This window comes from Micropterus salmoides, unplaced genomic scaffold (assembly GCF_014851395.1).
Source record: "Micropterus salmoides isolate LMB-PRFRI ecotype aquatic unplaced genomic scaffold, ASM1485139v1 Ms_hic_scaffold_18, whole genome shotgun sequence".
In the NCBI taxonomy this organism is placed as follows: Eukaryota; Metazoa; Chordata; class Actinopteri; order Centrarchiformes; family Centrarchidae; genus Micropterus; species Micropterus salmoides.
Window position 1 is genome coordinate 25,960,642 of NW_024040928.1, and position 18,102 is coordinate 25,978,743.

The 18,102-nt window shown below is 38.7% G+C and overlaps 1 protein-coding gene across 1 annotated transcript; it reads right to left on the reverse strand.

Moving 5' to 3' along the window:
- Positions 1 to 11,514: 11,514 nt before the first annotated feature.
- On the reverse strand, positions 11,515 to 16,201 carry atf3 (activating transcription factor 3). Its single transcript, XM_038726584.1, has 4 exons — positions 16,052 to 16,201; positions 14,617 to 14,875; positions 14,374 to 14,481; positions 11,515 to 14,109 (listed from the first exon to the last, which is right to left on the reverse strand). Exons 2-4 carry the CDS (start codon positions 14,872 to 14,874, stop codon positions 13,783 to 13,785), a joined length of 693 nt encoding a protein of 230 aa, XP_038582512.1. The 5' UTR covers position 14,875; positions 16,052 to 16,201; the 3' UTR covers positions 11,515 to 13,782.
- Positions 16,202 to 18,102: the final 1,901 nt, after the last annotated feature.

Genomic DNA, 18,102 nt, shown 5'->3' on the forward strand with positions numbered 1-18,102 from the left:
ATGTTGTGTCTCTAATAAACATTTGGATTAATAAATATTCCGTCCATTTTTCCCTTTCCCAAGTTGCGTAGATGACATACTGTATTTACTTTCTCAACTTGTACATGTTTTGAAAATAGCAGTGTCTTCTCATGTGGCATAACACAGAAACAAAAGCTAAACTAAACTGTACAAAATGAACTTTTTTTTAGTTTTATAATCAGTTAAATGTGGCTGTATTAAAGTTACTTTATTTTGTATTTTCATATGTAAAACATTGTTCATCTTGTGTTGTACCAAACAAGCAATACATTATGTAATTCCAGACTCCCTGGATTAGGAGTTACAAATTGGGAAACCAAGAGCTTTTTAAAATTCTGGAAATATTTTGGACCATCAGTAAGTTTTGTTAGAGGGCTTTCTTTGTTTTTCAAAGATCATCTGGTATTTACACTGAGATGTTCATCAATCACATATGGGTGAGCAGCTGATGGGTGGGGCTTTACATCACAGGTGAAGTGTCAAACTCCACCCACATGGTTCTCCAAGCAGAATTAAACAAACGCAGAGCATTTGGAAATAGTACTCGGTTTTGCTTGTTCAACCGCCCAGACTTCCGGAGGAAACTGGCAGTGCAGTCACTGTGGAACTGAGCTCAGATCAGTTTCTAAATAAGCTCCAAAATCACCACGCTCACAACAACACTGGTCGCCTAGCAAGCCAGGAAATACTATATAGTTCTTGGCAGGTTTTACAGAGGAGCAATAGAAAGCATCCTGATTTGATATTGGTGAGGTGCCTGCAGAGCCCGAAGGATACTAAAGGACAGTACCCACCCAGCCACAGCCTGATCACCCTGATGCCTTCTGGGAAGAGATATAGAAGTTTCTGCTGCTGCACCACCAGACTGCAGAGCAGCTTTTTCCCCTAAGCTATCAAACTTTTAAACTCTAATTCATCCTCAGCACTGCTCCAGTGATGGTAATTTATTTCTGTTTGCCATTTTTCATAATTGATTCTTTATTAATGTATAAGATAAGATAAGAAAACTTTATTGTCTGTCACAAGTGACAGAAATTTGTCTTTGACAAGACAGGCTCAAAAGACATAAAAACACATATAAATAAAACATAGATACACTGAAGACAATTTAGCCACATTATTTGTACAGACATGTGCAGAATACAAAACTGTGATATGTTCTATATGTGATTGTTATATATATATATATATATATATATATATATATATATATGTGTGTGTGTGTGTGTATATATATATAGTCTGCTATGTAGCAGAAGGGAGTTACAAAACTCAACTTCACTCTGTAACTTGTTATATTGTGACAATAAACCTACCTACCTACTACTGGGGCAGGAAGCAACCCGCCACAGAGCAGTTCTGAGGAATGTGATAGAAAGCCTGCACAGACACATGCATCCTTCTGCTGTACATAAACAAAACATGACCCAAACATGTGCAGAAATACATGTACACACACATATATTCACAAATACACACCTGCCATTCAACACCACACACTTATGAAAATGCCAAAACTCATACATACAACCTGGACTGCCATGTGCAGCATTTATCCTTAGCACTACACACACAAATATTCACACTTGACTTCTGGTGAAATCTTGATTCAGTTCTTGGTAATTTCTCAGTTAGAAAATTAAATTGTAAAAGTAAAAACGTCAGAGAATGAGGGCATGAGATAACATCATTTACTTTTTAGGCTGCGTTCAGACAGAGCTCAGTGGGTGGAGAGAAGGCATGTTGCTTCAGGTGGTTAGAACAGAATTGGCCGTGGCCAAGATCTGGTAACACTGAGTCCCCCTCATTGTAGTTCCCAACATAAATGTCTAAGTGATGTTTCTAAGCCTTCTTCACACTGTCAGACCTAAAAATCCAGAGGAGAAATGCTGAAGTTGTTCCTCTCTTGCAACAGACTTGTGGGCAATTTTGCCCTCAAGTCTGTTGCAAGAGAGGAACAACTTGTATTTTTATTGAAACTCTCCCATGAACACGATCATTAGGAGCCAAACTGAATGCAACACAGCAAACAGAGACACACATACATATACATACACTTCTGCAGAACTGTGGAGTAAATTCTTGTGTAACTTCTCTGGAAGCATAAACACAGCTGTGCCAATTTGTTTCATCACTGTACTTAGTTGTTCAATAGTTTATTGTTAAAAGCAGTTCCATTTAAGAGTTATGGGCAGTGTGAGTTTTTGCGCAGCATGGAAAACTTTGTAATGGGCCAGTAGACTTCTCGCTAAATTCTTAAAATTGCTTCTGATTTGTTTGTTTTTCCAGCACTAATTTTATTGTCTGGTGTGGCCCAGAGAGTATCACCATGTAGAACTGAAAGGAAAATAAGGAATAACATCAGGAAGTGTATTAAAGGTTTAAAGAAAAGTCCCTTACTGAATGTAACAGAAAGTAATTATCTTTATAAATGATGCTCTTATGATGCGTTGAGCTATGAAATCTGCTATTATAAATTATGTAGAAAGAAAAACATAAAACTAATCACACAATCAAATCCAGAGATGCCAGTTTATGGTGGACAAATAATATGAGACCTGAAAATTGAGGGGTGAGTTTTAAATTTACACATGGACGACGTGCACATTTGCATGGAATAAAAACATAGACAATCTCTGTCTGCAAAATGATTCATAATTTTATTGCTCATTCAAACAAACCAATTTGCCAGTACAAGCGGAAGCCAGTATGGGATTATGACCATGACCCTCCGGGGTTGAACATCTTCCAGTTTTCCATAACGTAAACACAACTAATCGTGGCAACACTCAGTGATGTTTTTATATTGGTGATGTAGAGACAATGGAAGAAAAAGCAGCGGCTGTGTAATTGTATATGGTGCGTTACGCCTTTATTCTTGAATATATGTTTGACTTTATCTGATTGTAAGTAATTGTTATCATATATTGATTGTATATAGTGTGTAAATATTTACACATCTTCGTAGAATGTTACTGATTCCACTCCTATTGTATTTTGTTCTTTTACATTACTCTGTTTTGTCAACCTGAATTTTCCTTACAGGAGATCAATAAAGGTCTTATCTTATCTTTATTTAGTTTAGTTTCTGTCTGCTGCTGACCATATATCATAAACATTTAATAATTAATTATTATTACCCCATAATCATGTAACAACCTTGTTGTGATCTGAACAAGGAGTTTTTGATCTACCACACCTTCTTAATAATGTAACGGTCTCTGGTGTGCGTGTGAGCCAGGGTGCCAAAATATACTACAATTGACAGCACACACAAAACCCAGCACACAAGAGCACATACAACAGCAAAGTGCAAGCACACAGTCAAAGATAACAATAAACAACTTTATGTGCTCACGAGACGAAGAGAGTGAGAGACTTTGAAACATGATATAATATCATGTTTCGAAAACACCTGTAGTATCTTTATGGTTTCAAGAATATTTGTGGTTTGGACCAAATCAAAATTTTTGATTTTAGCACACTGGTTGTCAAACTCCAAAGCCTTCACAACTGTAGACGAGCTGAAAATAATTAGCCTGCCACTTCACAACATATTCATTTTGAAATGAAACACACATTTTTATGATCTAAATGTAATAATGCAATATATTTCATCATCCTCCAACAAGTGTTTCCTAGACTTTTCATTCCCGGTTTCCTGGGGCCACAATTCTCCAGTATTTCCCATGATTTATGATAAATTCTCACACCCTTTTTTCCTTTTTGATATCACACACTGCTTCTGGCAATCTAATGTTAAGGCGTGTGTAAGGAGAGCTGCTCACGCTTCGTCTTTCTCAGTGAGTGAGAGACAGAGGGAGAAATAGAAAATCCTAAGAGAAAGTAATACTAATTTCAGACATCCTCGATAGAAGAATTCCAATTTCTAATGGAAAGTTTTAAAGGAGACCTGTTATGCTGCATTTCCAGTCCTATATTGTAGTTCTGTGACTCGTCTATGGCAGCTTTGCATGATTCAGTTCAGTCAAAAAAATAATTTTCTATCTTGTACTGGCCCTTCATGTAGGCCCTCATTTCAGCATCTGTGTAACAACTGTAACATTATAGAAATGCCAGAAAATACGAGCAAGCATAATAGGTCCCCTTTAAAAGTAAGTAGCATTTTATCTGTGATCTTTTGAAATGGCAGGGGTGAAGAATATACGAATTAACGAAAACTGGTGAATATTAGTTATTGCTAGAGAAGTATTTAACATAAAAATGCTGTTGCAGTTTAGTGAATAATGTTCACCTCACCCTCCTGTTACAAGTGTGTAACATGGGGTGGTTCAACATAGTGGACTCCCCTTTGTCTTACACACTGAACCTTTAAATGACACCAGAATGCAGGAAACAAAGTCTCTATAACACAGAAAAACTGAGAAATCGAGAACTTTGAGTGGCATGTTTCCCCCTCTGGTCTACTTTTCTTAGTATCTGGACGCTTAGAGTTTCCCACCACACCCATTATTCATGTGAAATCACCTTCCTTGGAAATTGTTAGAAGTAAACTTCTTTGAAAATCTCATTGTGCATGGGGCAGGTGCCCACACATTTATTGAAATATTCCATTTTCTTTGACTCCTTCCCTGGTTGTCGCAACATCATTGGATTGGATTCCCTTCATATCAGTTAACATAAACAGTCTACTGTATTTAGAAACTACCCAAAAGAGTTGAGTTCTTTAGACTTTCAGTCATTTGTAAAGTCCAGCAATATTGTTTTCAGGGTTACTGGGGTTTAACTGTAACATCAGCATGTAGGCAGGTGTTTACTGTGCATCTCCTTGTTTTTAAACAGCTGGACTGATTTATAAGAGATTAAGTTTAAGGTGACACCCCACCTTTAGTCCTTTCTTTTGGGTTTTGAAAACCTGTAAACTTCAATGGTGGCAGTCCACTTATCTGCTGTCCATCCACATACTCAGTGTGCTCCAAACAAACACCTCAGCTTAAAATCGACGGCTAAAGACATTGCTTCTCAACCCCAAAGCACAAATATGTTGAGTTTGACATCCTGCTTTTAAAAAAAAGTTGTTTGCTTTGCCTCAAAATCTAAAAAAACGTGGGGAGAATGTCAGGAATGCATTTCCTTTGGGGTGACAGTATTTGTCACATGAACAACCTTGTTACGAGCCCAAAATGTAGCATAGCATCAGTAACAAACCCAACCCTGAGAACTCCCAGTAAGAGATGCTTACTTTAATGACATGGAGGTTTTCTGCATTTAGCACCTGCCCTGTCACCCTACTGCTCAGTGTGACTGTTGCGACTTGCTCTTTAGGGACATTTCTGCCTTTATTTTGATTTTAGAAAGAAGATGGGTGAAAGGAAATGACGAGAGAGAGGAGAGAGGACACTGAAGCTCCCCAGCCAGATTCCAACTGTGGACGTCTTGTTTGTTGTGATTATACAATCTTAGCACCGGTACCTATGCTGTATATATTTCCTGTTGTTCCATCAAAACAAAAAATGTGAAGCAACAGCAGCAGTTTTAATTACAGCTTTACCACAGAAGCAAACAACAGCTTGCAAGCCTTGTTGCATCATGTTGTGGTTTGGATCAGTGGCTCATGAGGAGTTTTTCTGCAAGTCACTTTTGCACGTCAACTGATTTCTGACCATATTAATTAAATTATTTGATTGAATAACTGAGTCACGCTCACAAATTATGCATCTCTTTGAAACTGTAAAACACATCTGCTCTTTCATCCACAGTTCAACGGTATGAGACAAAAGTTCTAGCTGTGATCGGTTTTCCCCACGAGAGTCCCTTTACTTCGCAGTTAACCTAGAAAAACTCTTTGAAAACCCTGTAATGATAATACATGATAGGTCTACTTCCTTGTCACGCCTGTGTTTTTGTTGCTCCTATTTTGTACTTCTTTGTTATTTCTCGCTTTCACTCTGTCTGATTGTTTTGATTTTCAATATCATAGCCTTTGTTCGTTTAAACGTCAATTGCTTCCTTCTTATTTATTGTCTGTTTTACTTCCTTGTCTCTTTAAAGGCTGTTGTCACTTTGATATGAAAAGTGCCAAATGTTTCACAATCTGCCTCTGTATCTCCCTCCAGTCACATTCCCGGTTCCTCAGGCACATTCTTTGCTGTGCTCTACGTGTCCACCTGATAGCCTCTGACTTTTTTTCCTGTTCAAGTAACCTCACTCCCTCTTGCCCTTCAGTAACCTCTTTCTCTCCAGTGCCAGTCACCTGACCTTCCCCTGCACACACTTAAGCAGCTCATTCCCACTCACACTCTAGTAGTTATACTGCTGCCATATGCCTCTTACTTTGGTTTACGAGCAACCTCAACCTGACAGATTTTTCGGGGGGTGACGGGTCAGCACACCGGCCTGCTAACAACCAGCTTGCGCTCCAGTCGATTAGGCTCAGGTAGGCAACCTGACTGTCCTGAGCCAACTAGCTTACTAGCAGCCTGTCCTGATCCTGCATTCTCTGAATCCCGGGAGCCTTCAGTAGACAAGTTGAGGAATCACTATGACGTCCTTTGAAGGGACTTGCCTTGCCATTTTCACAAGTGCCACAGAACTGCCACCAGCCATGTCAGGTCCCTAGTTGGCGGCCCGGTCGACTCTTCGTTCCCAGTTCCTCAGGCACATTCTTTGCCATTCTCTGCCTGTCCATCTGATGCCCTCTGACTTTTACTCCTGTCAAAGTAACCTCACTCCCACAGCGTGTCGCTCCCTCCTGCTCTGCGTGTCGCTCCTCCAGTCCCAGTCATCTGGCCTTCCCTACTCACCTGTGTCCACTCTCTCAGCCCTGCAGACTCGTAATCAGCTCATTCCCACTCACGCTCTGCAATTTCATCTTAATTCACAAACTTTTGTTTTTGAGCAACCTGAACCTGACTCGTACACTGATGTACAATAAATCAATGAACTGCACCAGTCTGCCTGTTTTGTCTGTGTTTGGTTCCAATCCCTATTGCCCTGCATAACCCACCAAAACAAAATGAAGTGATGAATATCACAATAAAATAGTTGTTTATATAGTTGTATATGGAAAATACATCATGATTATGGTTCACCAGTTTCTTTCTTCTAGTGTTATTTATTTTATTCAGTGGAAAGTGAGTAAGCAATTGTGTCAAACCCTTGTGTATATACAAAGACTTGACATTAAACTGCCGATTTAGGTGACTGCGATCAATCTGATGAAATGGTAATACTTCCAAATCTATGTGCTTGTGTGTTTAGCTATGACCTTTGACCTTAGCCCACAGGATGTTGCTGTTCAAAGATTATGACACAGTAGTTGCATCAGTCACCTTGCCTCTACTTGTGACTGAGTTGCATCAGTTTTTCCCTCAATTGAGAGAATGACAAAGCATCTTCCCCTCTCGTCCCTCCCCTGGATGTCTGTGTGTGTACTTTGACCCCATATTGACCGATATCTTACGTTGGAGGATGACCAACCATTTGACCGCAACCAGCAAAACACAGACAAAACAGCTAGAAACATCCTGGTGTATAACTACTGTGATCAAAGTTAGTGGTAAAAACTGGGATCACTTCCTGGAACAACAGCTCAACTTCCAATGACCTCATTAATGACCCCGAGCTGATCCGAGGATAAACTGTAGTGTACTCTTCTTTGTGTTGAAACTTCTTACTTCTGCTTCTGCAAAAAGTCAGAACCAACTTCTTCACAAATCGAAACACAGTTTTTGTAAACTTTCGTAAAAGTTCTGTAATAGAACTTAATTATAATTGTTTGTTTAACATGAGGGCAATTAATTTAATAGGAATGACAATGGTAAGATTTTGAAGAATGAGTCAGAAAACTACATCACCATAGCAGCATATCAAAAAATCTTTCTTTTTTATTTGTGCAATGTGACAAAATGGTGACAAGGTACAAGTTCACCAGCAGCACCTGTAGGAGGTGGTACTGTTTACCTTTCCAAGGAGGCATAGTTTCTGCTGGGCCTTCTTCACCTGGTGAAATATGTCTACAGCCCACATGAGATCTGCCATGATGAAGACTCCCAGGGCTGTTTTTGAGACTTAAAGATAGAGTAGGTAACGTTGGAGAAATTAGCAAGAAGACAGCAAGATTTGGAAAGTATCCATCTGAAAACTTCCACCCAAGGGCTTTACTTTGTGCTGAAAAGTGGTGGGGACATTTAAGGGTTCAGATTAGGGGTCCAGTGATACATTTAGCTCACCAGACGTGACAATGCACAATATTGGGGTCCCGAGAACAAGACAAGAAAATATTAAAATAAATATTCTCTGGGGTCCCCCTCCAGACGATTTTGACCATTTAACACTTAATTTCCTGCATTCTGGAGACATTTTCCGCACTAATTTATGGTTGAATGGTTTATTTAAAGGGAAACACAAAATCTTGGACAATGTACATTTGTTTCTCAGAAATTTACGTTGCATTGCATGTTTTCTTATCGTGCAAACAAAACTCAATTCATTTTCATTTGTTTTTTAACAGGCGGAGTGCGCACAGGTAGGCAGGTATAGGTAGACGTTCGTTCAAACCAAAAAGTTAGACAAATTTCAACAAATATAACAAAGTTTCTGATACAGATTGCCTACCCCAGCTGTGAACAACACTACGCATGTCTGCATACCTTGAAGCAATGCATTGATGAAACCTCTTATTCTTGGAATAAAGATACCAGAAAAAAAAGAGGAGTTGTGTTTCAACAGGATTTCTCATAATAAAAACAAAAAAACACAAGTCTCATTTACATTACAAACACCTTCATGTCAGATTTTGTTCATTACGCCAATGTTTCTGCTCCCGGCATTCCCATCTAACCATGTAATTAAAGTCTGCAGAAAAGACAACTGCACCTTGGCTCACCTCTGAAAGCAAACTATAACCAGAAAATATTTGCTACTTTTTCATATTCTTCTTTCACAGAGCAGAGAAGAGTAAGTTGAGCCAATATTAAGTCAAACCTTTGCAAGAAAAAATAAGATACAAAAAAGGCACATTTATCTATACATTTGAATTGTTTATTATTACACCTATGCTATCATTAATATCATTAGTCACCCCTGTGCTATCATACATGTTATTAGATAAAACTATATATAACTATAGTTTCATTAGTGTTATTTGTTTGTATGTGTTTGTCATGCTTAAACAAGGGAAAATGTTCCCTACAAAAAGGTTACAAAGATAGTATTTCTATGACATAAAAAAGGGCCATGAAAATATGACATCACCTAACTGCCCTGCCCATCTACACACCTATTCCCGCTTCTTTCATTATCCCTGCAGTTACCAGGGCTGCGTTCAGTCCCAACAAAACATAGAATAAACGTTTATTTAAAACAGAAACAGTGGTGCCTTGAACACCATGTAGTGTACGCAAGTGCGCACTGCACTGCCGTTTTAATATGCTGGTGTCTGACACAAACACCAAACCATAGAAAAACCCCGGCCTACTCCTTCCACTCCTCACCTGCAACTCATTGTTGAAGTTATTTAAAGTCGCTGTGTGAGTCATTTCTACGTTTGAGCTTTTCTTGCCTGCTTCTTGTTTGATCTGTTTTCCCAATTGCCTTCTCAGGTTTTGACCTTTGCTTGCCTCATCCTCCCGTAAGCCTTTGTACCTTCATTTTTATATTTTTTATATAAAAACTGCACCAGATCTGCCTCAATCAACCCTGCTTGACAATGGTGATTCTAGTAAATGAGTAAGTTAAACAATATGAATCAACTGACCCTTCTAAATAAAACATTCAGTGTAGTTCGATTTGAGTAGATGGCCTTGTTTTCTTAATGGTTAGTTTTAGCCCAAACCACAAACGTTTTCAAAAGAATACAATGTAATGCAATATCCCTGCGACAAATGTCACTTTTGGGAACTGTACATGTTATAAGTTATAATTAACATACCTGTGTATCAAATACTAAAGCAGACATTTCCCTTATGCAAACAGAATACCAACCACTTCCCCACAGTGCTCTTTAGCTTGGTTGATGTGGATCTTATACAAGTAATAGTTTTGTGAAAATCTCCTATTTTGACGGAGCTCATTTAACTTTTTTCTCTTCTTTTACCCATGCTTTTAAAATTACTTTTAAGCCTCAATATCTTAAAGGATTTAAGATGGAGAACCTCAATGCTATCCAGGGGTGGTGACATATTTTAGTGTTTGTTTTCATTGCCACACCAGACAGGTGGGGTCAAACCACATGAGATGTCAACTTTCAAGCAGAAACTGTCAAACCTGGATCAACGTAATTCTCAGTATTTGTTTTAATGTCTTTGTGGTGAGCCAGTAGGGTGGGGTTTACTGCTGCAGGCCAATAAGCTGGTTATGTACTTGCTGATTAGCTGCAAATCATATATTTATATAATCATTTATGTTCATCCAGAGTGTGTTTGTTGCGCATTTTCGTAGATGCACTGGTGATATTAAAAAGGATGGGTGGGTTTGTTGTTATTTGAACAGTGCTTGAGATCTTATCTCTTCACAGATTACAAGTCGTATCCTATAAGCTGGAACAGGAGACACTCCTCACACCGTGCCTCTCTGAACACCTGACATGTCCACTCTTGTCCCTCTCTTCAGCCCCAACAGCTGCTCTGAGTACATGTAGGAAGTTTGTAGGTGAACTTGTTGATGAAGTTTTCTACTTATGGGAAAAGCATGGAGTGCCTAAAGGGATCCTCTGACAGCTGCTTCCCTGTGTTTATCTGGGAATGTATGCTTGAACAAACAATGTTTTTCCTCATGTATTTTACATCTATTCATATATTTTCCTTATATCTTTTAATTAGAAATAGCAGAGTGGTTGCTGATGTAACTGAGTGATATACTTGTACGTGTAGTTATGATAAGGAAAACAGAAGTCAACAGCTGCTCAGGGTGCTAATAAATTATTTAAGCCTATTATCTTAATTTTTTTTTGTTAATAGTTTTTAGATGAAGAATGTGTGATGTAGCTGTATAGAAAGTGGTCACAACATTAGTAAGATGTTTAAGTATGATTTACTCCAATGTGACAACACATCCTCAGAAATAACCTTCAATTTTAATCAAATTACCTTCTGACGGTGTTATAGACTTAACTTAATCAATCATAAGCTTCACAAAGATAGGGTTCAATGTGTTGGATTGTACAAGTGTAACTATAAGCTGGTGACTACATAACTTATAGAAATGTGGTATTGTAAACTCAAAATTAGCATGAATTTTCCCCAATTTAACGTGTTTGTACACACATTGAAACTCAAAGCATGTAGTTTATGTACTGTGATCTCATTGCAGAAACTGTGATGTCTTCGTTTACAATTGTTTCGTGTAATCAGTAGTCCAGGCCTTTTTTAAATGCAGTTTTAGGCCTCTAGTTTGACAGCACTAAACATTATTATATATTAACAGAGTAGTATTTTGTGCATTGACTACTATTTTCCACATGAATCAAATGGGATGGGTAATTTTTAAAAGCAAAGTGTTACTACTACTTCCTAAAACAACACAACGAGATAATTTGCAATACATATTTTTAATTACCAAAGTATCAAAAACAAAATTTGACAGATCACAAAGATGGAAGTACACATTGGTAGTAGCAGTTGTACCTCACAGCCTACAATTTATTAATTTAGGCAATGATGCTCCAGTAGAAGCAGGCACAATAGAATACATACCCATCAAACTTAGTGCCTAGTAACTATCTAGGTATAACTAGCAACAGGACAATGGACAACTTCAACCACAACAACAACACACACACTATGAACACACGCAGACGCCTGCATCCGTTTAACCATGTAACTCTCAAAAGTTTCTTGCTTACATAATACACATGATAAACAATATAAACCTTCTTCTCTGAAACTTCTACCATGCAAACATAAAATATTAAATTTCAGTCCTCTCTGGGAATCGCTATGCAGTAATGAGCTGTTCGTACATAAGTGATAACTCTTCTGTCAATAACTGAAAATTTTCTCCAATAGCGGCAAACCTTTAAGATAACCTTAGACGCTAATATGCAGATAAGGTGATGTTAACATGTTCAATGTTCAGTCGGCATGGTGAAGGGTTGTGACTTGCTGACAATTATTCCACTACTGATAACCAGCGTATCCCTTTTGACGTGTTGGCTGTAGGGTGAATTGCAATGATTGAGAAAGAAAAGGGTTTAAGTGTCTTGCTCACAGATTGATGGCTATTCATGGAGACATCAGATTGATTCTATGATTAGTATTTGACAAGATGATAGCCTTTTAATTCTCGTTCATTACACTCCCTTAGTTTCTGTTTGCGCAATAAAGCACATTTCTCTTGAGGGTTGATTTTACTCTAAGAAACCCAAACCAACACATCAGAGAAAGCAAAGAGGAGTGGAAGAATTGAGAAATATGTGGCAGTCAACTGAAACCTGGATACCGACAGTATAACACACACAGTATAATATCACATTATCATGCATAACTTCAGAGGCAGGCGTGTTAAAGGACCAGCCAAAAGCTGCTGCAACACTTCCGATACCTAGCTAGTGATATCTAGTGAACACAACTTCCAAACCAAATGTTTTTCATAAAATACATTTTTAAAAATAACAATCTTTTTTGTTTTGCTCTGTCAAGACCAAAGGAGGCATCCGGTGTTTACATATAGTAGCACAGAGTTAATGCGCTTTCAATACAATATACAAGATTTTAAGTAGAAAACAACATGTCTGAAAATAACACTCATACTTGTGTAGCTTCATCGTCTCAGAGGATGTACAAAGCAACACTAGCTCTGTTTACCTTAAGAGGGGACACAGTGATAAATAAAGTGTACTTGTGAACTTATATACAATATTCATTTTTTGGGGGAAACAATTTTGTTTGCTACAAATTTAAAATTGTTAAATAAGGTAAGGTGTCATCTGTAAATGTGATTACATTGTAGTTTTTACTATGCTCTTTTATTAATTGTAGACTTAGACCCTGCCTGCAAATTTCCCTTTTGTGATGGCCACTGCTACCTTGACTGATAGCAAACAACCTGACTTGTACTTTCACTTTTTGAGAAGTACGGTAATGAAAAAAAACTAAAAAACAAACACCATGAAATTGACTTCTGCTGTAGGTCCTGAGTGGTTAGTATTAGCAGCAAATTTAGTAGTTCACGTTAGATAAAGGGCAAACAGACAGGGTTGATACAGCAATAACATGTCATACAGTAGTTACTTAATAAATATACTATTTTTCATACACTAAGCACAGACGTTTTTGTTTTTTTTAAAGCCAGTGACTTGCAGCGCAAACACAGTCAAATGCCTGTACACACTCACACGGTCAATCTGCGTCTACTTTCTTTGTGGGTGAACAGTTAAATTATGTGCCTTTGATCACCTTGAAATCACGCTTTGGTACAAAAATCAGACATTAAATCAGACTCTCATCTATTCAAAAAAAAAAAAAGCAATTGATGTTTTTGTTTAGTTTTTTAGTGCTTTAGCATTTGTCCTTGGCCCTGACTGTTTCTAATGTTTGTCAAGGTGCTGTCCATGGCATGTCACTTCCTGTCCAATCAGCAGCTGCGGTTTCAGGGAGTGGGAGGTGGTGAGGACACTTTATGCCGCAAATAGCGGCTTTTGTGAACAGTGAATGAGAGTCATCCAAAGGTGGCGTTTATTATACGCCGCTGTCATTCTCAGGTCATAAGTCTATGTGGCGGCTCCACCTGCCTCTCTGTGCTACATCGATGGCAGCGGGTGGAAGCATTACAAGTCTTAAGTGGCAAAAAACACCTGGTCGTTCATAGGTGACTGGGACAATGAATGTGATCAAGGGAAAGAAATCCACCATCTACAGGTGCCACTGTGGAGATGGATGTGGACAAGGAGGAAGAGGAGGAGGTGGTGGTGGTGGTGGTGGAGGTGAGGTTGTGGAGTTGTAAGGTGCTCTCCTTGATGTGTTGGATGAAGAGGTTCCTCTCGTCCTCGGGCGTTTGTCCGTTTTGGGCTCGGACTATGCAGGTCGGCCGGTGCAGGTTGAGCATGTAGACCAGCTGCTGCTTCTGCTGCTTCAGCTCCTCGATCTGAGCCTTCAGGTCCGCGTTGACACTCTCCAGTTTCTCTGATTCCTTCGGAAGAGAGAGAGGGAGAAGCAGAAATCAACTGTTAATGTTGTACTTTTTATGTTACTTTGGATGTTTGTTAGGCAAGCTTCATTGTGCTTTGGTTAAAATTTAGTTTGCTGATTTTACATTGAAAAGATTTGTACAAGCTGAGTCTTGACACAAAAACAAAACTTGTAAACAAAACTGGGAGTTTCAATGAAAAAAACATGATTCAAAAACATTCAAGCTCAGATATCCTTTCTAAAACTGATAGAAGTTAAACACTACCTTCTGCAGACACTCTGTCTTCTCCTTCTTCTTGTTGCGGCACTTGGCAGCAGCAATTTTGTTCCTCTCTCTCCGCCTCTTTCGCCTGTCGTGCTCCTGAGGTGTCACCTGAAAACCAGAGAGAAATATAAACAATCAATATTTCAATAGTCAATATTTCACCTCTCTCTATATACCTCTATATATATATATATATATATATATTATTCTTTTGGAAAACACAGATGACTACTGCTGCCTCACCTCTCTTTTGACTCCTGATCCACAGGCAAGGTACTCTGAGGCTCGGTCCGAGCTGGAGCTGGCGCCGTCGGAGCTTATGTCAGCACTGAGCCCGTTGGACAGCCGCTTGGTCTGGATGGCCAGCCGCAGCTCCTCTTTCACAATGGGTGTGAAATTGGTGAAGTCGTCCAGGGTGAGAGTCCCAGGCGGGGAGAGGCAGGGGACCAAGGCGGAGCAGCTGATGTCAGCCAGCGAGGGACCCGAGTGCTGCAGCATCATTCTGGAAACACAAGAGTCAACTGATTATTGCCATGTCATTTAAAGTTACCAGGATTTGTAGAGGGGTCAGTTTGCAGGTAGACTACAGCCACAAATAATACAATTTACGACACTATTAATACCTAAAGATATTAAAGTGCCAACAAAGTATTAAAATACAATAAAACCCAAAAAGGTTAGTTTAAACAAGCACGATATGGTCCACAGAGAAGTTATTTAGATACTATGGAAAGGGGAGATATTAGGGGATTTGCTGAGTAATAATAGTACAGATCTTACTGCACAACAATATAAAAACTGAATTTGTAGGATGAGCTGTGTGTTAAAGTGTCAAGACTGCGTGTTATCTAAGTCAACATAGCAAAGGAGGAAGAATAATTTATGGTCACAGAGGCAAACATGATTCTTTATATCACCTGAACTTGAACAAATATTTACCTTTTGGAAAACTGCCATATCAAATTATAGAGAATAATTCAGAGGTGTGGATGTTTGTTATCTAAACAGAGGGGTGACTCATGGAGAATTATGACTGATAGCTTGATAAGATGTTTAACATGTTTATATCAGCTCTGTGAGAGCAAAACCAAAACAAACACATTCATATACAGGCATGAAAAGTTATGTGATACATAGAATCAGGAAGTGAATATATTAAATATGGTATCCTCCCTTTAATATTTCCAAAACGTTTGTTAGCCTACTTAATGATTATTCATGTCATTTTATTTCCAAGTGTTTGTTACTAATACAACTGTTTTCCATTTGACTAAAATTCAAAATCTTCACTTACTCACTATATATCACAAACATTTTGCCTTTATTTAGAGAAATATTATTAATGGGCTTTGCAAGTTTATATATTGTTGTTGAGTTATTATATATATATAATGCTGAAGAGATCTAAATCACACCTGATGACCAGTAAAATCTCGTGCAAGTGTTATAGCTTCATTAAATAGTAACATCTTTACAATAACACATCCCAACCCTTTTCTCTTTAAATTTAATCCGTCAGATGGAAACATGTTTAGAAGTTTTAGCAAAGTGTCCCGGGACGTGCGGAGCGCACCGGGACCTCTCCGCTACACTAACCGTGACAACAAATCCACAACACCTCACTGAAAAACACCGTGTTCCCCAACATACCTCATCCCCGTAATCATGTCCAACCTACCTGTTAAAGCTTTGAGTGACTGGATAGTTGATCTGGATGCGGAGTTAAAAAACGCTCCTCTTATAAAAGCTCCTCTTAGAGTCGCTTCCCTCTGCTTCTGTTCCTCTTCCTGCCGGTGCGTAAAGTTGCGCTTGTGGCCGTTACGTTGCATCACCCGCTTTTATGGTGCCTGGACGGAGGCGGGGCGCTGTGACGCATCAGGAATGCTACTAGAGAGGGAGGAGGTGAGGGAGGGGGGAAGAGCAGAGGGGTGACGTCATCCTATTTATAGCAGGCTTATCCTGCCATGATGCAATTGAGCAACCCCGAGCTGCTCTGCCATAACGGGGCAGGCTTTCCCCCTCCTCCTCTCCTCCTTCTCTTTTTTTTCTTGCTTCATCCATCTACTCCCTAGTCTGTTCCTTCCTCTCTGTTTTCCTTCTCATCTTCTCTTCTTTTTCAGTCCTTTTTAGAACTCTCCATCATTATCTTGCACATCTTTCTGTTGAATTTCTTTCTTTTCATCGTATCTTCCTTCTGCCCACACTTCCTTTCCATCCATCTATCTTTCCTTTTCTCCTTCTTTCTTACCCCTGCTATTTCTCACCCCCTATTGGCCATCTCCTTCCACCTCTTTTTCATTTCTTTTCCCCTTCATTAATTTTTCTTTCCTTTCTTCCCCTCTTCTTCCTCTTGTTCTCTTTTTCAGTCCATCGTCTCCTCCTCTCCTTTTCCATCCTTTCCATCCTTTCCCTCTTACCATTTTTTCTTTTCACTCTTCTCTTCTTCTTCACTCTCTCTACATTTCATTCACCCTGTTCCTTTTCTTTTATCTTTCCTCCCCTTTCCATCTATTTTTATCTTTCTTTATCTTTTATCTTTTTATCTATATGCTCATTTTCCTTCTTCTCTTCTTTTCATCATGTCACGTTCTCTCTTTCTCGCTTCTTCAGTTTCTTACCTTTCATCCCCTCCTCCTTTCCCATTGTTTCCTTCTTTTTAGTCCCTTTCTTCTCTTCTTCTCTCCAGTCTTTCATCCTCTCCACTTTATCCCTCTTCAATGTTTTAGACTCTTTCCTCCTCTCTTCTCACCCACACCCTACACTTTAATTTTAATTTCACAATAAATATGTGAACAACATTTCAAAAAGCTTAAATATTACAAATAAGTACATAAAATAAGCAACAAGTAATATCTCTTCTCCCTCTTTCCCTTGCTATCCGACCTCTCTCCCTGTTTCGGCACTGACATGGATTTCCATTCCTGACATTCCACACTAACGAGTGAATAATGCTGTTCAAGCTCAATGACACACGGCAGTTATTTATTCTGTGGTTACGTCTCTTCAGCCGCCGTATAAAACTATGAGTTAGGATAGAGAGACAGGGAGATGGATGAGCTGTGATCGGCTGTATTCCTTTCTTCATCTCAACTCGAAAGTGCTGTATTTTTATGAATTAATAAGTTGTTTAGAAGGGTGAAATGATATTTCCCAAGAAGTGAAATTGTCCTGAAGATCAGCTTGCAGGTAGGTAAAGAAAAAAAGAATATTGTTGCTCATGAACTGTGCGGTGAAGTGCTTTAATCTACAACCCTTCTGTGGCTTAATAGGTCTTAATCTTGTTTGCTCACCCGCTGAGACAGAAGGGGATTTCCTGACAGTGAGAAGTTGTATTTCTACCTTAAAAATACTTGAGTTTTATCAATATTACTAGACGTATTATTAGAATTATTATGAAAACATGGTAGCTGTGAGAGAAATGCTACAGCAGTTTGCATATGTACTATTTATAATTGTGCAAATATTATATTTACTTGCAGTAACTGGCATTAGTAGTGGCAGGAGAACTTCTTTTACAAATAGTATCAGTTTTTCAATATACTGAGCTTTTGTATGCTACTACGACTGTACTACTACCATAATACTAGTAGCCTTGATGTCTTGGGCAAATAGAATTAGTGGTATTCTAGTGGTAGAAATGCTATTTATACAAGTGTTAGCAGTAGCAGTAGTTTTGCTTATAGTGGCAGTGGTACAATCATCAATAGCAGCACTGTGCTATACTGAAGT